Genomic DNA, 20,662 nt, shown 5'->3' on the forward strand with positions numbered 1-20,662 from the left:
ACTCCATCACTTATCAGACATTACATCATGAATGCACCCATTTGCTTGTTGTCATCCTCTATTTCTCTACACTGCATCTCTAAAGTAAGGTCCATGAAGGCAAGGACTTACTTGGGTTTCGCCTGTAGTCCCAGTGTCTCAAATACTGCCTGGCCTATTGTAGGCTCTCAAATGCCTGTTGAATGAATGAAGATAAATGTCACTCCTTGTGATTTTGGCACCCACCATACCCTCTGCCCGGCTTCCCCCTCACCTTCTGTTTGCAGGACCAGCTTCTTCATACTCTGTAGATCTCAGTTTATTTTTTAAAATATATTTTATTGATTTTTTACAGAGAGGGAGGGAGAGGGATAGAGAGCTAGAAACATCGATGAGAGAGAAACATCGACCAGCTGCCTCCTGCACACCCCCCCACTGGGGATGTGCCCGCAACCAATGTACACGCCCTTGACCGGAATCGAACCTGGGACCCTTCAGTCCGCAGACCGACGCTCTATCCACTGAGCCAAACCGGTTTCGGCTGTAGATCTCAGTTTAAATGTTACCTCCTCAGAGAAGCCTTCCCTGATTACCTTATTCTAATTAAGTTCCACTACTCCACTTGCATTGTCCATTTCAGCTGCTATTTTCACTGTAGTACTTATGACAGTTTCCCTTTACTCTTTGCCTGTTGTCCCATCCCCATGTGTTCCTACTAAAATGTAAGTTCCGTAAGAGCAGAGACTGTCTATTCACTACTGTATCCCAGGGCCTACTACAAGTTGCTGGCAAATAATAGGCACGCAAGAAATTTATTGGGCCCTAGCCGGTTTGGCTCAGTGGATAGAGCGTCGGCCTGTGGACTGAGAGGTCCCAGGTTCGATTCCGGTCAAGGGCATGTACCTTAGTTGCAGGCACATCCCCAGTGGGAGGTGTGCAGGAGGCAGCTGATCCATGTTTCTCTCTCATCTATGTTTCTAATTCTCTGTCCCTCTCCCTTCTTCCCTGTAAAAAATCAATAAAATATATTTTTTAAAAAAAATTTATTGGATGGACTTTCAATGGCTAAAAACTGGAAGGAATTCAAATGTTACAGAATATTGGGAAGATGTTAAAGAATGAGGTAGCTCCATGAGCATGGGCATGAAATGATGTCCAAAGTATACTTAATATAAAATGCAGGTGGCCAAAACAGTGAGGTTCCTTTCAAGTAATTAATACCATGTGTACAGAAAAAAATAGATTGGACCCCAGTGATCATTTGGGGGTGAGGGATATTAGAAAAGATTTTTAACTTCCCATATTCTATATTTTTATTTTTTTAAAATATATTTTATTGATTTTCACAGAGAGGAAGGGAGAGGGACAGAAAGTCAGAAACATCGATGAGAGAGAAACATCGACCAGCTGCCTCCTGCACAACCCCTACTAGGGATGTGCACGCAACCAAGGTACATGCCCTTGACCGGAATCGAACCTGGGACCTTTCAGTCCGCAGTCCGATGCTCTATCCACTGAGCCAAACCGGTTCTGGCCATATTCTATATTTTTGTATTGCAAACTTTATAAAAAATCACTAATATTTGAGCATTTAGTATCTGCCAGGCACTGTAGTAAACATTTTTGTTGTTGTTGTTAATCCTCTCCTAAGAATATTTTTTTCCATTGCTTTTCAGAGAAAGTGGAAGGGAGGGAGGGAGAGAAACATTGATGTGAGAGACACACAGACTGGTTGCCTCTCGAATGTGCCCCCCTGGGCCGAGGAGCAAACCCCCAACCCAGGTATGTGCCCTGGACCTGGAATCCAACCCTTGAACCTTCGGTGCATGGGCTGATGCTCTAACCACTGAACAGAACTGTGGTAAACATTTTACGTGCAGAATTTCATGGCATCTTCTCAAAAACCTTATGATAGCCCTGACCAGTTTGGCTCAGTGGATAGAGCCTCGGCCTGTGGACTGAAGGGTCCCGGGTTTGATTCTAGTCAAGGGCATGTACCTTGGTTGCGGGCACATCCCCAGTAGGGGGTGTGCAGGAGGCAGCTGATCGGTGTTTCTCTCTCATCAATGCTTCTAACTCTCTTTCCTTCTCCCTTCCTCTCTGTAAAAAAATCAATAAAATATATATATTTTAAAAACCTTATGATATAGGTGCTAATACTATCATATCCATTTGCAATGAGGAAGTTGTTTCAGGGACATTAAGTAATTCACCTAAGGTCACACAGAAGACCTATATCACCTCCCTATGTTTTATAATTAAAAAGAAAAAAAGGAAAGGAAAAGAAGATGAAACTAGGAATAATAAATTAGGATCCAGGCTTTGCACAAAAGATGCTAAGCAAACTTGGCTCGCAGCTCCCTAGAAACCAGGGCAAAGAGAATAATATGATCAGTTATGAGATACTTGGTGTTTCAAAGATTAAAAAACCCCACAAATGAACGAACAAAAGAACCACTCACCAGGAGAAACCTTTCCCAAGTGCTGAGGTTTCAGAGAACTTCTCCATGAAGCTCAGAGACACAGCAGTGTTCAGTCAGATGATCTATAGCTTCAATAACATAGCTGAATACCCAGGCAGCTTTGGCCACTTACAAATGAAAGTTCACTAAAAGCAATTCCACAAGGAGCCAAATTTACACAGCCTAGGTATCAGCACAGGTGGTCTGGCTAGCCCATAGTTAAAATTGGATGTGTGGACCTAACCCTCCAACAAACTCCCACAATTATGGCAAAGTCAACTTATTAAAGACTATTAGCAAGAATCAGGAAACTAGAAGTGACATGCAACTTAAATTGCAGCCCTACTGACGAAACCGGTTTGGCTCAGTGGATGGAGCGTCGGCCTTCGGACTCAAGGGTCCCAGGTTCAATTCCGGTCAAGGGCATGTACCTTGGTTGCGGGCACGTCCCCAGTGGGGGGTGTGCAAGAGGCGGCTGATCGATGTTTCTCTCTCATCGATGTTTCTAACTCTCTATCCCTCTCTCTTCCTCTCTGTAAAAAATCAATAAAATAAAAAAATAAAAATAAAAAATTGCAGCCCTACTGAAATTTCCAGGTAGGTTGGGTTGGTTTTATGCTTCTTTAACAAAGAAACTAAGGCTCAGGGAGCCTAGTTACATGACTAGAAACTGTCAGCGCCAGCCCTGTCTATGTCTTATCTATCGCTTCCCCAGCCATGCCTGCCACCTATGCTTCAACAAGAGCTTATGCCCTCAGAAGCTCTCTGTGGGAGGGGGGCCGCAGGACCTGCGAGGGTGTCCTGCACTCTGCGGGCCAGGGAAGCGCGGGGGGGCGGGGGGGGGGCTGGGTGCAGCCAGTGAGGAGGCACATTTTTTCCCAGAGGGCCACTCTAATCCCTCCCAACTCTTTGAACCCCAGACAGGGAAATAAGGCTCACATTAAACATACAAATGATCTCGCAGTACACACTTGACTACGTTCATTTATTTTTCATTACAAGCTGGAGATGGGCGGGCCCTCAGCTTGGGGAGTTCGGGAAGCTTTGCTAGAGGGAGGAGAAGAGAAAGGGAAAATGGGGGCTCACCGCAGGCTTCTAAGGGGAAGAGATGGGGAGGAGGAGAGAGAGGGGAAACAAAGGGTCCAGGCCCGTCTTCACCCCACACCCAGGCCTCCCAAGTCCAAGTAAAAGGGAAGAGTAACAGGACACCCACCCAGTGATGTCCTTCATCCCTCCTCGCTCTTCCCCCACCATCCAGCAATAACAGGAGAGAAGTCAAGGAAGTGCAGGAGAGGGGCGGCGGGCAGTGTTGGTAAACAAACAAACAAACACAAAAAAACAGGTGACAGGTGCACCCCGTCCCGATGCAAAGCCGAGGCCTCCCTTCCCGCCTCGGAGGAGAGGCGCGCGCGCTCCCGGCCGGCCGCCGACCCCGCGGCGCCCTCAGCCCAGGCCTTTCCCCGCCTTTGGGCGGCCGCGCTCCGCCGCTTCTCCGTCGGGGCTGCTGCCGCTGTCGCTGCGGGCGGGCGGGCGCAGCGGGCGCCTCCGCGCGCGGTACTCGGGCTCGCCCACGCGCGGCGCGGCCTCCAGCAAGAACTCGCCGCCCCGGAAAGTGACGCGCACGTCGGTGCGGGGGTACGTGCCGTACACGCGCCGCAGCTCCCGGCGCACGAAGTCCGGCAGCTCCAGGCGCGGGCCCCACGCGCGCTCCACGCGGCCCCAGCGCAGCTCCGCCTGCAGGCTGCCGCCCTCGGGCCACGGCGCCCAGCTCGCGGCCCCCGTCTCCGCGGGCGCCGGCATCAACGATCCCGGGTAGCCGGGCGCCGGGAGCGGCGGGGCCAGGGCCGCGGCGTAGGCCTGCGGGAAGGCCCACCAGAGCGGCGCGGCCCCCGGCGACGCGCCCGGGCCGTGGAAACTGTGGTATTCCCGCGGGGCCGCCCAGCCGCCGGCGCTCAGGGCTGGAGGCCGGCTGCAGACGCTGTGGGCCTGGATGGAGGGCAGCAGCAGGGGGCCAGGCAGGTAGGTGTAGGCGAGGGGCTGCAGGGGAGGCCAGGCGCCTTCCCCGGGCGCCAGGCAGCTGTAGGAGTACATGGTCGGAAGCTCAGGCGGCAGGTATTGTTTACTGGGGCCTGGTCCTGGTCCAGACCTGTAGGGGTTGTGTATGGATACACTTTGTTCTTATTAACACCACCAGTCCCTGGGACCTGCTCGTCAAAGGCTCTGGGTCATCGCTTGAGGCTGAACTTGCCTCCTGACTTTAGGGAACCCTTCCTAAGATGTTTACTCCTACCTTACCTCGTCCCCCAGGGTTGGGTGGGAACCCCACTCTCCCAGCACGCAATACCGACCCAACACCTTTTCAAGCAAGCCCTTAGCCCAGAAATGCTGTTCCACTCACCTCCTTCAGCCAGGGGCACTTGGCTCTCACAGGCAGGGGTTCCTCTCCCACTTTTTAGTTGAGCTGCTCCCCTGCAGGCCCTGCCTCAGCCACACCTTCCCGTTTCCAGGCAAAGGAAAACACCTTGAGCTGGCCAGGAGCTGGCCAGCCCGAATGAGCCTGCTGGTTGTGCCCACAGCAACCTAGATGCTGAGCCCTGTGCTCCGTGATACCCTCACCACAACTTGCTCAGGCTCACACAGCCAGTTATGGTAAGGGGGCAATTCACTCTCATGTCTGTCTCAAGTCCATGCTGTGGCTATCTCACCGTCCTCCTGCTCTACAATGTTACATAACAACTTATAGTTCTTTTATATATAATTGATTTCAAAGAGAAGAAGGGAGAGAGAGGGACGAGGGACAGAGAGAGAGAAACATCAATGAGAGAATCATTGATTGGCTGCCTCCTACAGGACCCCTCTGGCTGGGGATCCAGCCTGCAGGGCATGTGCCCTGACAGGAATCCAACGTGTCCTCCTGGTTCGTAGGTTAACGCTCAACCACTGAGCCACTCTGGCTAGGCAGAACTTCTAGTTCTTAATAATCGTGTGCAGAACATGGTGATATCATTCTCATTTCATAGATAAGGAACCAGAAACTCATAGAAGTTAGGCCATTTCCCAGGTTCACTGTCGGTAGGTAAGTAGCACAGTGATTTGAACCCTGATTCTAAAAGCCCAGAAGCTAGTTGGGGGAAGCCAGAAAGATTGCTTCCAGTCACTACCCTCCACCTTTTTCTTCCCCAGTGGGGTGGATTGTAAACACTGAATGATTAAAATTGGTGCCCTCTCCCAGCTGCTTCGTGGCCAGGCCATCATAATTTCCTTCCCCTTTCTGTTGACTCAGACAGCTCTGGGTGGAGCTTGGGGGGAGGGATTGAGGGAAAAAAGAGAGAGAGAGAGAGAGAGAGAGAGAACTCATGGACACCGACAATAGTGTGGTGATTGTGGTGGTGGTGGTGGGGGAAGAGGGGTGTGGGTGAAGGTGGAGGAGGGTATAGGGTGATAAATGTTGATGGAAAAAATAAAATAGTATATATTAAAAAATAAAATCACAGAGTTCTTAAAAGAGAGAGTGTTGAAAATGGAAACTTGGGGGACCCTCCCTCCACCTTTAGAAAGCGCTAGAAAAAAGTGAAGGAGACTGAGAAATTGTTAGGTAGGAGGAGAACCTGGGTCAGAGAAGTTGGAAGCCAAGGAAGGAGAGAATTTCAAGGGAAGAGAGTGTTTGTGTATCTATCTGTACCAGGATCCAGGAACTCGGATATCATTCAAGAAGTCAGGCAAGCAATATGACCTTCAGTCACACCCCGTGCCCCCTCCGAGTTAGCTCTGTGCTTGGCAACCAGGAAGGGAAATCGGAGATAATCACAAGACCCAACCCTGGTGACGACACTAAAGGATCACTGGTTACACTGACTGTAAAACCAGGTGGCTGGGAAGCCTCAGGGTGTAAGCATGGGGCATCAAGTGCAACCTGGGGGCCAAAGTCTTTCCTATTATTTCACATTAGTTCTGGCCCTTTGGCCGTCTTCCCCCTTCCCTTGTTCCCCAATTGGACACCCAGGGAGGGCAAAGACTCAGGGTTTGCTTTGAATGAAGGCACATGCTGGCCAGAGAGAGATAGGCAGGGGCACTTCTTTCATTCATTTACGGAGGCCCTACTGTGCCAGGCTCTGAGCTGAATGTTGGGTTTCTTGTCCTCTATTCTCACAGCCAGGAATGCATAGATGAAGGTAAGGGTAGGGATGGGGAGAAATGGCCACCTTCCTTCTAGTCATGAAGCTTTCTGGAGCAGAAGGGGTTGCTGCAATTGCTTGAAGTCTAGAAGAGAAATGATGTGTGTGGCTTAGGAGAGACATAGGAGGTAAGAATAGGGTCTGAAGGGGCAGGATGGGGAAGGAGGGAAATGAGACAGGCTGGTGGGAGATGAATTCTGAGGGCAAGGCCCTGGGATCCCTGGTTGAACATACTCTAGCCCTTGGACATCAGGGCTCTTGTGTTGGACCATTTGCTGTGGACAGGCCCTTTTCCAGGTTGTCAGGAAGGAGGAAGAGAATGATATTCCTGTTGACAACAATCAACAAAGGCATAAGGACCAAAAAGTTTTCAAGACTTTTATGCCCCTGCTTCTCATTTAATGCCCACAAAATCTTCATAAGGCATACTATAGAGGCTTACAAAAGTAGGGTCCCATAACAAATAAGTGGAGCTAGGGGAAGGAGTCCAGGTTCCCCAGCAGCTGAAGGCCATGCTTGTTGCCCTATTTCCAGGGAAACAGCAGGTCTGGGGTGTGTGCTGTTTGATTGCCTGGAAACCTAACCAGGCTTACAAGCCTGTTGGGAGAAGACATGGGACATCCTCACCAGACTAGACTGAGCAAAACAAAACTTTGAGGGCCTGCAGGGGTAAGAAGAGGAAAGACTTGTTCGGGGATCCAGCTTGTCTGGACCTCTTGCTTATTGTATGAATGTCAGTGAATCTCTTTGAACCTCAGTTTCTTCAACTGTAAAATGGTGATAATAGCACCTGCCTCCAAAGAATGATGTGAGGACTCAACAAGAGAATGCACATAGAGTTCTTGACACAATACAGGGCACATAGTGAGAGCTCACTTCTCCTTATATTTTATTATTACTATTATTAATAGGAGGAGTTTGGGCTGTATGGTAGCTGTCTTAGGGCCGGTGCCCACAGCTCAAGCTGAGTCTGTCTGCTCTCGAGGGGCTCACAATCCAGCATTAGGGAGTCCCAGGAAGTGCCACTGCCTTCTCCTTATCTGTGTCCTCTGTACATCCAGTCAGACAAGCCTTGAGCTCATTCTTTAATGCTAAGGAAGGACAGGGGAATTGATTTAAACTTGTTGTCTGTAAACGAATCAGGAGGCTTTGGCAAGACATAAACGATAAAGATTTATTTGATGATCTTGGGATTTGCAGATGGGAAATACATGTACGACTAGGCAATACCCAGAGTGTTCCGAGTAAGAGACAAAAGCTGAGAGTTCTTACAGTAAAAAGTACATTCTTGAGAAGAATCAGTCCTGTCCTCTTCGCCTCTGGATTGATCCGAGATAGGAATCTCACAGATGTCAGGTGGTCTGGACACTCGACATTCTTCCCTAAGGTTTGCAGGGGGTTATCTACAGATTTCCATACATATCTCCAGGCATCGTTGCACAACTGAAAAGTTCAAAAGTTTAAGTTCCCAGGCTAATTAAAGCAAGAACAGAATCATTTCCTCATGCCCCCGCCTATTTGGATTTTAGTCATTTAGCCGTTTGACCACAGTGACTCCCTTTTATTTCTTCACTCTTTCCTCACACTGAAACGACGGTAAGCTCTGAGGAGGGGATGAGCAGGTCAGGAGGACAGGCGAACCCGCCCCTTGTCGCACGTCCTCTTTTGTGGTCCCTAAGGGCAAGTGCCCACAACAAACATGGCGGCGGCGGCCTCGGGCGCGGGCCGTTCCGGAGCTGCGCCGAGCCAATCGCTGGGCGGGGGCGGGGGCACCGGCTGGGGAAGCGGCTCTGGGCGCGCAGGAACCCTGGCTGGCACCTGGTTCCGCGCAGCCGGGAATAGGCTTCGGCTGCCACGATTGCGGTGAGGGGTTGGCCGCGGCGGGGCTGAGGGGCAGGAGCGGGCCGGCCTGGGGGCCAGTCGGACGCAAAAGGCAGACGGAGGAGGACGGGAATGCAGTCCGCCCTGGGAGTCCCGGGTGCTGCCTGCGGGGTCCCCGGGGTGACCAGGTTGTGGGTTGGGAGAGCCTTGGGTCAGGGTGGGCGAAACCTGGGCGCAGGCGGTGCGCGTGGAATCCCTGCACTGGGGCTCCCTCGGACTGGGGCGCAGCATGCTTCAGGTTCGGTCCATTTTATTAACGTAAAGGCCCTTAGCCCAGGTGACGTAGTAGAACCTCTTGGGGAGCTTTAGAAGAACACCATGCTGGACCCCCATCCCTAGAAATTCTGATTTAATTGGTCAGGGGTGAGGCCGGGGCTTGGGTGCTATTGATTAGGTGATTTTTAACCTTTTGCACTCGGATGTCGAGTGTAACTCGACACGGTTAGCATTAGAATAAAGGAATCGAGAAAAAAGCAAGCGAGTGCAAAGGGTTCGTGCAGACCGGCTGGAGACCCATCTCCTGTTTCAGCGCCAGCCCCTGAGTAAGGAGCCCCTGCGGGGGCGGGAGAGGGAGAAGGTCCCTCCTCTAATCAGGTGACATTCCATTTCCAGGCTGAGGAGGAGGGCAGGCCCACCAGTGTGGGTTCCCACAACGGCCCTGGCCGGCTGGGCCTTGCTGTGGGGACACTGGGCAGGAAGACAAGGCTCCCTATAGCCAAGTAGAAGGCAAAACAGAGATACAGTGGGATCTGGGGGTGCTGCTCTTCCCGAGGGCTAGAGAATGCTCATATTGGCCTCTTAGGGGCAAATCCACCCACCATGTATTAGTTGAGCACCTACTGTGGTGAAGGAGCCTGTGGAGGCAGGGGGCGGAAATCAGAAGTGGGTCTGACCTGGCCCTGCCCTTAAGGAGCCCCTCGGAGGGAGGAGGAGGATAAGGGAGGCATTTGGGTCCTGATCCAGGAGCCAAGGGATTTGAAAAGAGGAGAGAACACCTGACTGGGTACACCTTTGGAAGGCTGGTGCCACTAACCTGGGCCTAGAATCAGCAGGATCTGATAAAATGGAGGTGGGCATGCTGACGTGAGAAATGCTGAGATGTTTTAGTCAAAAACCCCAGTTTTGAATCTTGGCTTCAGCACTTACTATCTTTGTGACTTGGGGCCAGTTATTTAACCTCCTGAGCCTTGGATGGAGATAGTAAAAGTAAAATTCTCTAGCCAGCATTTAAAAGAGAATTTGAGGTTGGGAGTATATACCAGGCAGAGAGAAGCATCGATGTTGGCTGCTAGAAAGACAACTTCAATCATGGGTTTGGCAGAAGGGACACTGACTGGAATCTTTTAAAAGATCATGAAACCAAATGTCAGAGACATGAAAAAAAAAAAAAGTATTAATAGCTACTGTTTATTGAGGGTCTTCTATGTGCCAGATACTGTGCTTGATACTGTGTATACCTTTTGCATTTCAGCCCACAGCAATTTAAGAGGTTGGCTTTATCATTCTCACTTTATAGATGGGTCTGAGGCCCAGGGAGAGGGAGTGGCTGGCGCAAGACCACACACCTGGGGCCATACCAGCAGGGACCGGTTTGGCTCTCCACAGTGTGCCAAGGTGGGGGTGGATTCCGTGACAGGATATTTCACCAGGTTATGCACTAGGCTGGGTGGGCTCCTGCTATTTCTCCCTGGGGAGGCAGGGCTGTTATTCTCTGCCAGGGTGGATTGAGGGTGGGAGGGCTCGTAGGGGAAGGCATTTTCTTTTTTCTTTTTAAAATATATTTTATTGATTTTTTACAGAGAGGAAGGGAGAGGGATAGAGAGTTAGGAACATCAGTGAGAGAGAAACATCGATCAGCTGCCTCCTGCACACTCCTTACTGGGGATGTGCCTGCAAACAAGGTACATGCCCTTGACCAGAATCGAACCTGGGACCCTTCAGTCTGCAGGCCGACGCTCTATCCACTGAGCCAAACCGGTCAGGGCGGGGAAGGCATTTTCTGATGGAGGATCAGAAGCTGGAAGAGAAACCCTGTCGGTGACCCTGCACACTCCCCTCGCAGCGTCTGCTCCTGGGCACAGGCTTAGCTGGACAGGCTGCTGGCCTCCAGCCCTGCCCTGTGCTGGGGGCTTGTCTCTGGCATTCCCGAACATTGTATTTGCTCCTGCTCGTTGCAGGCCCTCCTCTTCTGACTTTTAAAAGTCTCTCCAACTCCTTTACCACCATCAGAAGAGACCCGATTACCAGGGTATTGCCCTGCTGCTGCCCTGATCTATTATAAGTGAGCCCAAGAAAAAGCCAGTTTCTGAGCATCTTCCATGTGATTTGCCTGGCGCTCAGGACATTAGTTTAATCCTCCCTGCACTCCTATAAAAATAGGCATTATTACCCCATCTTACAGGTAGGAAAATCAAGACTTAGGTCATGTGACTTGCCTGAGATTACACTCTTAGTAGGAAGTGCAGTTGACATTAAACCCAGACCCTTCTGACGGCACAGTCATAGCCTTTCCATCTCACCCCCTCAGAGGTTTTCTACTGTTGTCCCAGCGGGGGAGCCTGGAGCTTGGGAACTTGACTGCAGGGTTTACCTTCTCCAGCAACTGGGGCAGGTCACTGGACATCTCGGTGGAAAAGGGAGCTTCACTGCCTTGGACAAAGGCTTTGGAGGTGAGGTAGGGAGTTCTGATTCCCTGGGGAATCAGAGAACGTGAGCCTGGTTAAGGTTAGTAACGAGGTGTACATTGTGCTTTATAGCCCCAAAGCACCTGTATACCCTATCCTGGTGTGGCGGGTAAGGAAGGCTTCAGAGGTTCAGTAGTAATAATCTCTAAAGTGCTCACCACACTTACCATGCTAAGTGCTTTTCTCATGGACTCATTGACCACTAACAGTAGCCTTAGGAAGCTTGGCCCCTATTGCAGAGCAAGAAAGAGGCATAGAGAGGTTAAGCAGATTGCTCCAGGGCACACAGGGACTAAATGGTGAAGACAGGACTTGGGAGACCTCCAGTGTGTCTTCTCTCAGCTCTGTCACTTAGCAAGTGCCAAGGAAACTTGTAGGGTGACGGATATGTTCATGATCTCAATTGTGGCAATGGTTTCACAGGTGCATACATGTTAAAACTGATCAGACTGTACACTTCGAATATGTGCAGATTATTGTATGTCAGTGATACCTCAGTAAAGCTGTGAAAGATAAGAAAAGCATTTCCCACCAACCGTTCCTTCAGGGCCTCAAAGTTCCAGAGAGAAGCCACTTGGCCATCTTCCAGCTTTGGGGCAAGGTAGGACCATTGTGGCCTGGGAGAGGTTCTCGTAGACTTAGTGGGTGGTTTCAGGTAGTTTTGGCTGCTTCTCCTTTTCTCATTCCTCCACCACTAGGCACAGACTGGCAACAGGTTGGGGGTGCGTACAGATCTCTTGAGTGATTGCCACTTGGCTTCCAGTGAGTCTGAGAGCGACCCCAGTGAGATTCTCTCCTCTTCTCCCATCAGACCCTCTTTCTTTACCGTCAGTTACTCCCAGAGCAAGAGTGTCAAGTTCAGCCCATTCTCCTTGAGAGGGAGACAGAGGGAGAAGACACAGGCCCTGTCCTCAAAGGCCCCCAGTCAGGCTGCAGTGGGGGCAGGCAGGAGAGTCTGCTGGGCAGGGGCAGAAGGCATCAGTGAGGGCCGAGGAGTTGGAGAAGGTCTCCGGGACACAGTGCTGGCTCCTAAAGGATGGTAAGATGGAGATGGGGAGGTGGGGAAGGTGCTTCTCATGGGAGGTTCCAGCAAGCACAAAGGCCTAGCCAGAGGAGAAGGTGGCGTGAAGATCCAAGGCAGGCCAGGCTGGACAGGCTGGGAAAGGCCAGACAGCAGAGGCCCCTGAAGGCTGGGCAGCGAGTGGGAGCCATGGTGGGTAATGGGGGAAGGACAGGTCCTGTGGGGTCATTACTGTTGGACTGGGGCTGAAGTCAGCTCTCTAGGGCCTGACCCTGCTGGGAAGCAAGTTTTGGCACTGTGTGTGAGAGCATGTGTGAGCGTGCGTGCATGTGTATGTGTGTGCTCACCCACGCGCACATGTGTGCAAGGACATATAGATGAGGCCCATGGGCAGGCTTGGGTCACAGAGGATCAGCCCCCAAGGGTGGATATAAGTCTCCTAGGGCTGCTGTAACAAATGACCACAAACTGGGTGGCCTGAAATAACCAAAACTGATTTTCTCACAGTTCTGAAGGGTAGAAGTCCAAAATCAAGGTGTTAGCAGGGCCATGGTCCCTCTGGAAGGAGGATCTAGAGGTGTCCTTCCTTGCCTCTTCCAGCTGCTGTCGGTTGCCCTAATCCTTGGTATTCCTTGACTTGTAGCTGCATCACTCGAATTTCTGCCTTTGTCTTCATCTGGCATCTCCCTTCTGTGTGTGTCTGTCTCTGTGTCCAAATTTCCATCTCCTTATAAGGAAACCAATCATGGGATTAGGGCTCACTCTAATTCAGTATGACCTCATTTTCACTTGGTTACATCTACAAAGGCCCTATTTCCAAGTAAGGTCACACAGGTACTGGGGGTTAGGACTTGAACGTATTTTTTTGGATGCGATTGAATTCACAACAGGGAGTGTGAGGAAAGGAAGCACCCATAGCTTCCCGCTGCGGGTCAGTCAAGCACACATGGGATTGTTTTTCTGAAAAGAGAACGGCAGCTTTGAGCCTAACAAAAACGATGGACTTAATGCCTCACTGTTTCACGTGCACTCATGGACCAGGAACGTGGTGTCACCTGGGAGCCTGTTAGAAATGCAGAATCTCAGATTCCTCCCCAGACCTTCTGAGGAGGGACTGCGTCTTAACAGAGCCCTCAGGTCACTTGCAAGTACATCACAGTTTGAGAAGCAGTGCTCTATTAAAAATCCTACTTTTATTTCCTTTCCCACCCATGATGATCAGTCCCGTCAGCCAGCTTCTGCACAGATCGGCCTGGTTGGAAACCAGGCAACCACGCTGTCCTTTGTTCTCTCTTTTCACGCAACATGTTCTTGAGTTTCTCTTCCATGTGTCCAGTTGCTCCATGTGCTTCCGCTTTCTAGAGAGAATCAGCTGACTGAGCCAAAGTCCCTTTGTTGTGTTCTTGGGCTGTGTCCAATTTGTTGTTGTTTATAAATGTGGCTGCCATGAACATCTCTATACACATTCCTTTGGGGTTAGCTCCTTGAGGAGGAATTTCTGGAATCAAAGTGCATGGGCAGTTGTGGACTCTTATTATATCTTATGCTTCTATATCTGTGGGACTTAACATCACAGCAGGTTTCTCCATTTTATCCAAGGAAGCTGATTTGGGAGGTCAAGTGGCAGATAAGGCTTTACAGCCAGAGAGGCCAACGTTCAAATCTACATTTTTGCTGTGTGACATTGGGCAAATTTCTTAACATCGCTGAGCTTGGCGTTGCTCTATAATATTGTAATAGTGCTATACACTTTGTAGGGATTTTATAAAGCTAATAATGACATCGCCAACACCCATGGATTGAGCACTTTCTGTGAGTTACCTTATTTAATCTTTTAAGTTTCTCTGCGGAGGAAGCATGATCATCTCCTTTTCCCTTTACAGAAGAGGAAGCTGAGGCGTGGGTTAAGTAGCTTGCAGTTATATTGTAGGTACACCGCCTGCCCAAGCCCAAGGTTGTAACGTCTAGATCATGAAGGGCAGATGGCGCACATGAAAGAAGATACTGAGCACAGAGCCCGAGCAAGGTTGGACCTGGCTCAACACTTGTTGGACGCCTGCCTTTGCTTCCCACGCCTTTATCAGTTTTCTCAGGTTACTCCTGGGTATGGTAGTGAACACAGCATTGTTTCAGCTGTATGTCATTAACAATTCCCCAGCTTTCTTTTACGTGCAAACTTTCTCCCAGTTGGAAATGAGTTTTTAAACGACTCACAGGTCTGTGGTTTGGAGCACAGCTGGCTCTGATCTTTGCAGCTAACTAGCTCCTTCTTCCCCAGGGACAAGGATGGCCAGACTGCACGTGGCCACGAGTGCATCTCAGCGCTCCTAGGCTGAGGCTGGGCTGGCCGCCATGGGGCTGGGTGGGCCCCAGGCCTGGCTGTTGGGCTTGCCCACAGCTGTGGTCTATGGCTCCCTGACCCTCTTCATCACCGTTTTGCACAACGTGTTCCTGCTTTACTATGTGGACACCTTTGTCTCAGTGTACAAGATCAGCAAAGCTGCCTTCTGGGTCGGAGAGGTAGGCCAGTGCTGGGGAGGGGGAGGGCCGGGCAGATTGCAGTGCTGGGTCCCGCCCGGAGCTGGGAGCATGGGGCAGGCCAGGCTGCCCACTGAGGCTCAGCAAGAAAAAAAGCTGAGCTGGAGGCCTTGATGACGCTTCAGTGGGGATTACACCAGCTCTGGCCACTGTCCTATGAGCCAGGGACTGTTTTTATGTATTCACATACATTAATGAATCAGCTGGGCCATGGCCAGGTGGGAGTTTGATGGGGGCAGTGGTGTGAGGAGTGGGTTTTAGCAGAGGGACTGACCTGAGCAAAGTTTGCAGGCAGGGAAGCTGTTGTCATCTTTAAGAGGTGGTGAGCAGGCGGGGTAGGGGAAGGCCTGGGAAGGAAGCTGCCTGGAGCCCACCCATCTCCCCTCTGCCCGCAGACGGTGTTTCTCCTGTGGAACAGCCTCAACGACCCCCTCTTCGGCTGGCTGAGTGACCATCAGTTCCTCAGCTCCCAGCCCCGGTTTGTGTCCTGGGGGAGGCTCACCACTGGTCCTGTCCCGCCCCACCCTTCCCCAGACGAGTGGGGAGAGAAAGGGAGACCATTTTCAGCTAGTGTCCAGGCTTCCTCCGCTCCCCGAGGTCAGGGCAGACTGTCTAGGTTGGCAAAGTGGCCTTGACTAACTGTTGGCCTTCATCACCTTGTGGAGAGATTGACCTCAGGTCCGCTTGTCTGGCCCTCGGGACTGGGCACTCATTGTACATCACACTGCTGCTTCGGGCAGATTACCCCATCCCTGCCCATCACTGCCCCAGCCCTGAAGAAATGGTGTCACACCCCTCTTTGGCCCTCAGCCCTGGCAGGCTGGCAGGGAGCAGTGGAGGGAGTACCCCCTGGTGAGTTGTGCTTCCTAATTGGAGGCTGAGGACTCGAAGCTCAGTGGGACACCCTGGGGTGAGTCCCACATTCTGGGCCTCTGTCCCTCTTCTGGGTCCTGAGCAGGGGGAACTGGGACCCAAGTCTGCAAGGGCACCTCCCAATGGCCCTCCTCTCCCTGGCAGGTCAGGCACTGGGCTCTCCTCGAGGGCCGTGGTGCTGGCACGGGTGCGGGCACTTGGCTGGCATGGGCCGCTGCTGGCGCTGTCGTTCCTGGTGTTCTGGGTGCCCTGGGCCCCAGCGGGCCTGCAGTTCTTGCTGTGCCTGTGCCTCTATGACAGCTTCCTGACGCTCGTGGACCTGCACCATCACGCCTTGCTGGCTGACCTGGCCCTCTCAGCCCACGACCGCACCCACCTCAACTTCTACTGCTCCCTCTTCAGCGCAGCTGGTTCCCTCTCTGTCTTTGCCTCCTACGCCTTCTGGAACAAGGAGGACTTCTCTTCCTTCCGTGCCTTCTGCGTGACACTGGCGGCTGGCTCTGCGCTAGGCTTTGTGGGGGCCACACGGCTGCTGAGGCGGCGGGTAGAGGCGGCTGGTAGGGAGCCAGGGTGTCCAGACCTGGCTGCGGATAGCGGGTGAGTGGCCAGCGCTGTTCTGAGTCTGATTTCAGTGCTGATCCCCTGTCTGATGGGTGGCTGCCCTGGGGTGGGGGTGGATCTGGCCCAGCCCTAGGCTGTTCTTGACTCCCCTCTGCCCCATAGCCTGTGTGGAGAGGAGGTGGGCAACATCACCTTGGGCCAGTACCTCTGGCAGCTGGCGCATCACCGGAACTTCCTGTGGTTCGTGGTCATGGACCTGGTGCAGGTATGGGAGCAGTCTCCGCACCAGGATGGGCAGCGTAGGCCTCGCTCAGCGGAATAGGTTTCTCAAACTCTGGAAAATCAGTCCTGGGCTTGGCGTGATGACTGCAGGGTATTCGAAGGCAGGAACACAGGTTGGGTAGTTAGAAGACCTGGGTTCTAGCACCGTCTGAGCTCTTAACTCCCTGTGAAGTCTTAGGCAAGTCTCAGCCTCTCAGGGCAGCCCCTCCGGGGACTCTGTGACAAACTTGTAAAAATACCAAGTGCCACACCTAAAACACGGGTAGTATATAAGCTAGCCAAATAGTTTTTATGTCATTAAGCGAGTTTACTAAGGTGTTTTTAATTTAAAAGAAAAAAAAACCTTTTAATTGTTCTAATGACAATGTTATCATTCCTAACTTTTAGCAAAATTCGATAAGCAACAGGAATCGGTTTTAGGTCTTGTGGCGTGTTCCATGTGGAGGGACAGGGGATAAAGGCTGCTCCTGCCCGGCAGCCTCCTCACCGCCCTGTTGGGTTTCAGGTCTTCCACTGCCACTTCAACAGCAACTTCTTCCCTCTCTTCCTGGAGCATCTGTTGTCAGACCACATCTCCCTCTCCACCGGCTCCTTCCTGCTGGGTGAGTGGGTGTCTCGGGCAGGCTGGAAGGACAGAGGCTTGTACCCCAGGACCCCCAGCCCAGCTGCAGGCACAGCCACTCCCCAGCTCGGGCCTGGGTGGCAGAGGGCAGAGTCTGTGGTGGGTTGCACCTCCAGTCCCAGCTCCGTTTTCCTGAGGAAGGGGTGCAAGGAAGCCTCTTGTGGGTATGAGGGGGCGGGGCTGCTCTCATAGTGGTCCTCTTGGTGATGGTGCCACCCAGAAGCAATATGGCACAGTGTGCTGGGCCTGGCTGTGAGTCTGGACTGTGCTTATTGACTGTTTGGCCTTGGGTGTTTTATTTCATATCTTTGGGTCTCCATTTCTCACCTGTAAAGTAGGAGTAGTAATATTACTAACCTTAAAAGGCGGTGGGGATTAAATAAAAGGATGCAAATTAGCTCTCAGCACAGAGCCTGGCAAATTCTGATTCTGATGGTTAAAATGTGGACCATTGTGGAAGCTGCCGCAGTGTCCTGACAAAGCTGCACCCCTTCTCCTCAGGCATCTCCTATGTCGCTCCCCATCTCAACAACCTCTACTTCCTGCCCCTGTGCCGGCGCTGGGGCGTCTACACCGTGGTGCGGGGGCTCTTCCTGCTTAAGCTGGGCCTGAGCCTGCTCATGCTTCTGGCCGGCCCCGACCGCCCCGGCCTGCTCTGCCTCTTCATTGCCAGGTATGCCCTGCCCTCCCTCACCCCACACCTCGGTTGCACCCCTTCACTCTTGCCTGCTTTCTCTCTCTGCTGGCAGCAACCGTGTCTTCACGGAGGGCACCTGTAAGCTATTGACCTTGGTGGTCACTGACCTGGTGGATGAGGACCTGGTGCTGAACCGCCGCAAGCAGGCAGCCTCGGCGCTTCTCTTTGGCATGGTGGCCCTGGTGACCAAGCCAGGCCAAACCTTGGCTCCACTGCTGGGCACCTGGCTACTGTGCTTCTACACAGGTGAGGGCCCAGGGGCTGGCAAGGGGCTTACCTGGCATACCAACTGAGAAGCCTGGCTCTAGGTCTGGTGAGGGTGAGAATAGCAACTGGATCACCCTGGGTGCCACACCTCCTCTGCCTCTCCCCCATGAGTAGAAAAACTGGGTTTCTGATTCTTTTTCAAGAGTTCATTCATTGATTCAACAAATATGTATAGAATACTGTCTCTGCCAGGTGTTGCTCTGAGTGCTAGGGAGATAACAGTAAGACATACGAGGTCCTTGCTATCATGAAGCTTATATTCTAGTTGGGGAGGAGGGGGATGTGGTGTTATGTAGCCAAACCAGAAAATAGCAGATAGTGGTAAGTGCAATGGTAGAAATACAGCCGGTCTTCAACAGATGGGGTTTTGTTCAGTGTTGTTGCATTATAATGTTGATGAGATGCTGTAGGAACGTAACTTGTTTATATCAATTAGCCTATGCTAGAATTGGTTCATTATACATTGTTTCACTTAGAGTCACAGAACTTATTGATGGCATTGAGTGAGGACTTATTGTAATGTGTCTGAAAAACTACTTAGTGTGGTCTGGGAAGGTCTCTCTGAGGAAGTGACAGCCAGATGTGAACTGAATGGGAAGGATTTGGTCTGTGAAGATCTCAGTGGATCCCATGCAGTGGAGTGACAAGTGCAAAGGCACAAGGTATCAGGAGTGGTTAGATGAAGCTGGAAACGTTGATGAGGGCTCTGGAGAGCAGGGCAGGGTTTGGATTTTATTCTCAGTTCAAAGAGAAGCTATTGGAAGGGTTTTAAGCAGAGGGTGACATGGTCTGGTTTTTTAAGAGCTGGCTCTGGCTGCTGTATGGAGAATGGATTGTAGGGAGGCGGTGGCAGAGGCGATAGAGGCTTGGACCAGGGTGGTGCTGGGAGGCCAGAAAGAAGTATTTGGGGTTGGGATGTGTTTTGGAGTTGGGTGGAGGTGAAGGATTGGCTGTTGGGGAGTGCTAAAGTTAACCAAGGAATCTAGGAAGACTTTAAGGTTTTTGGCCCATTGGGTGGATGGTGGTGCCATTAACTGAGAAGTAGAAAGGGAGGAGCAAGGTTGGGGTAAAAATAAAGAGCTGTGTTTTGGTTGTGTATGTGTGGCATCTGAGATGTGGCACTGTGGACTTGAGAGGAGCACAGGGCCAACTCTGTGCTTTCTGCACGCGCTCCTGCCGTAGGTCATGATCTCTTCCAGCAGTCCCCACTGACCCCTGTGGTGAGTGCCCAGCCCTGGCCAGAACCTCCGGCCCCACCCCCGGTTCAGGCCCCTACACTCCGCCAGGGCTGCTTCTACCTGCTGGTGCTGGTGCCCATCATCTGTGCTCTGCTGCAACTGTTCACCTGGTCCAAGTTCACGCTGCATGGGAGACGCCTGCGCATGGTCAAAGCCCAACGCCAGAATCTGTCACAAGTCCAAACCCTTGACATTAAGACAGTGTGAGAGGTGCAACAAGGCCACTCTGATGAGGACACTGCCCACAGCTCTGGGCAGGAGCCACTTTTGCCAGCCTGGTGTCCTGCTCCCCTGCCATCATTGGGTGCAGCCTCGAGATCAAATGGCAGAATGGGAGCTCCTGGGTCTGAGCCAGGAGAGTCATTGGGTTTAAGATCTTGCTTGGCTATCTGGCCCAGCTTGGGCAAGAGCTGGGCCAAATTTGCTCAGGGACCTGCTTGCCCCTATGGGCAGGAGTAAGAAAAGGACCAAGAAGGGATGGGAATGCCCTGTGGTCACTTGGGGTTGCCACAGGGCACAGAGGCCTATCCCACCTGCCTGGGGCTGGGGCTTCATGTGCGCTCAGGAACCACTTTTGATACTGCCTTTCATCCAGTCAGGGGAAGCTGACTGGGAGTCCCACCCACTCCCTCCCTCCACCCTCCCAGTGGTGTCTGCGTTGTCTGCTTCAGTTGTGCCTGAAGCAGCTTGCCCCCACTGCTGCAGGGCTTCTCCACGCCCACCTGGCCTCCTAAGAGGTTCGGCTCATCAAACGGATTAAAGTCATTCTGTTCCCATTCCCGAGGTCTGTGCTGTGTGGGCGTGGTGGGGTTGGGGAATATGACTCATTTAATATGAAAAGCACTCAAGAGCACTTTCCCAAAGTGAGTTGAGTGGCCACCCACATCATTCACAGAGGCAACAGGGAGAACCTGTGGACTGGTAACTGCATGGGCACTTGGGATGCAGTTGTAGCCCCAGGGCACTTCCATGTACCACTGCTGGACACGGTGATCAGAGGAGTGGCTCCTCTTAGGCCAGAGCCCTCAACCTTGGAGACACCAGAGAGCTTTCAAAAATGGTGATGTCTGAGTTCTGTTTCCCAAGGTTCTGCTTTCATGGGTCTGGGGTTTGGAAAGCTCTGGTGATTTTACCTGTTCTAGGCCTTGGCAGCCCTGGCCTCTGCTTAGATGCCAGTAGCAGCACACCCGCCCCCCACCCCGTTGTGACAATCAAACATTTCCAGGCATTGGCAAATGTATATGGAGGGCAAAACTGACCTGATGAAGAACCACTGCTCTAGGCCAATCGTTTGTTGAGGGCCTCATAGTGCCTAAGAATGCAGGCCCTAGGGCTACATTGCCTGGGTTCAAATCCTAGCTTTGGGAAATTACGTGATCTCT

At 51.9% G+C, this 20,662-nt stretch overlaps 2 protein-coding genes across 7 annotated transcripts; one reads left to right on the forward strand and one right to left on the reverse strand.

Moving 5' to 3' along the window:
* Positions 1-3,388: 3,388 nt before the first annotated feature.
* C17H10orf95 (chromosome 17 C10orf95 homolog) lies at positions 3,389-4,957 on the reverse strand. 2 transcript variants are annotated; one of them, XR_008558816.1, is made up of 3 exons: positions 4,840-4,957; positions 3,655-4,587; positions 3,389-3,488 (listed from the first exon to the last, which is right to left on the reverse strand). XR_008558816.1 is itself a non-coding variant. In XM_054729271.1 (2 exons), exon 2 carries the CDS (start codon positions 4,530-4,532, stop codon positions 3,885-3,887), a length of 648 nt encoding a protein of 215 aa, XP_054585246.1. In that variant the 5' UTR covers positions 4,533-4,587; positions 4,840-4,957; the 3' UTR covers positions 3,389-3,884. The 2 variants fall into 2 exon arrangements, 1 of the variants encoding a protein (XP_054585246.1); XM_054729271.1 differs by having other exon boundaries at positions 3,389-4,587.
* On the forward strand, positions 4,375-20,057 carry MFSD13A (major facilitator superfamily domain containing 13A). Of its 5 annotated transcripts, XM_054729268.1 has the most exons (10): positions 4,380-4,460; positions 4,949-5,090; positions 14,481-14,722; positions 15,136-15,218; positions 15,758-16,210; positions 16,337-16,439; positions 16,962-17,058; positions 17,580-17,751; positions 17,828-18,021; positions 19,225-20,057. In XM_054729268.1, exons 3-10 carry the CDS (start codon positions 14,555-14,557, stop codon positions 19,485-19,487), a joined length of 1,533 nt encoding a protein of 510 aa, XP_054585243.1. In that variant the 5' UTR covers positions 4,380-4,460; positions 4,949-5,090; positions 14,481-14,554; the 3' UTR covers positions 19,488-20,057. The 5 variants fall into 5 exon arrangements, with proteins under 5 accessions (XP_054585242.1, XP_054585243.1, XP_054585241.1 ...); XM_054729267.1 differs by lacking the exon at positions 4,949-5,090 and having other exon boundaries at positions 4,375-4,460; XM_054729266.1 differs by lacking the exons at positions 4,380-4,460; positions 4,949-5,090 and adding an exon at positions 8,406-8,479.
* Positions 20,058-20,662: the final 605 nt, after the last annotated feature.

The sequence above is a fragment of the Eptesicus fuscus genome, chromosome 17, assembly GCF_027574615.1.
Source record: "Eptesicus fuscus isolate TK198812 chromosome 17, DD_ASM_mEF_20220401, whole genome shotgun sequence".
Lineage (NCBI taxonomy): Eukaryota > Metazoa > Chordata > Mammalia > Chiroptera > Vespertilionidae > Eptesicus > Eptesicus fuscus.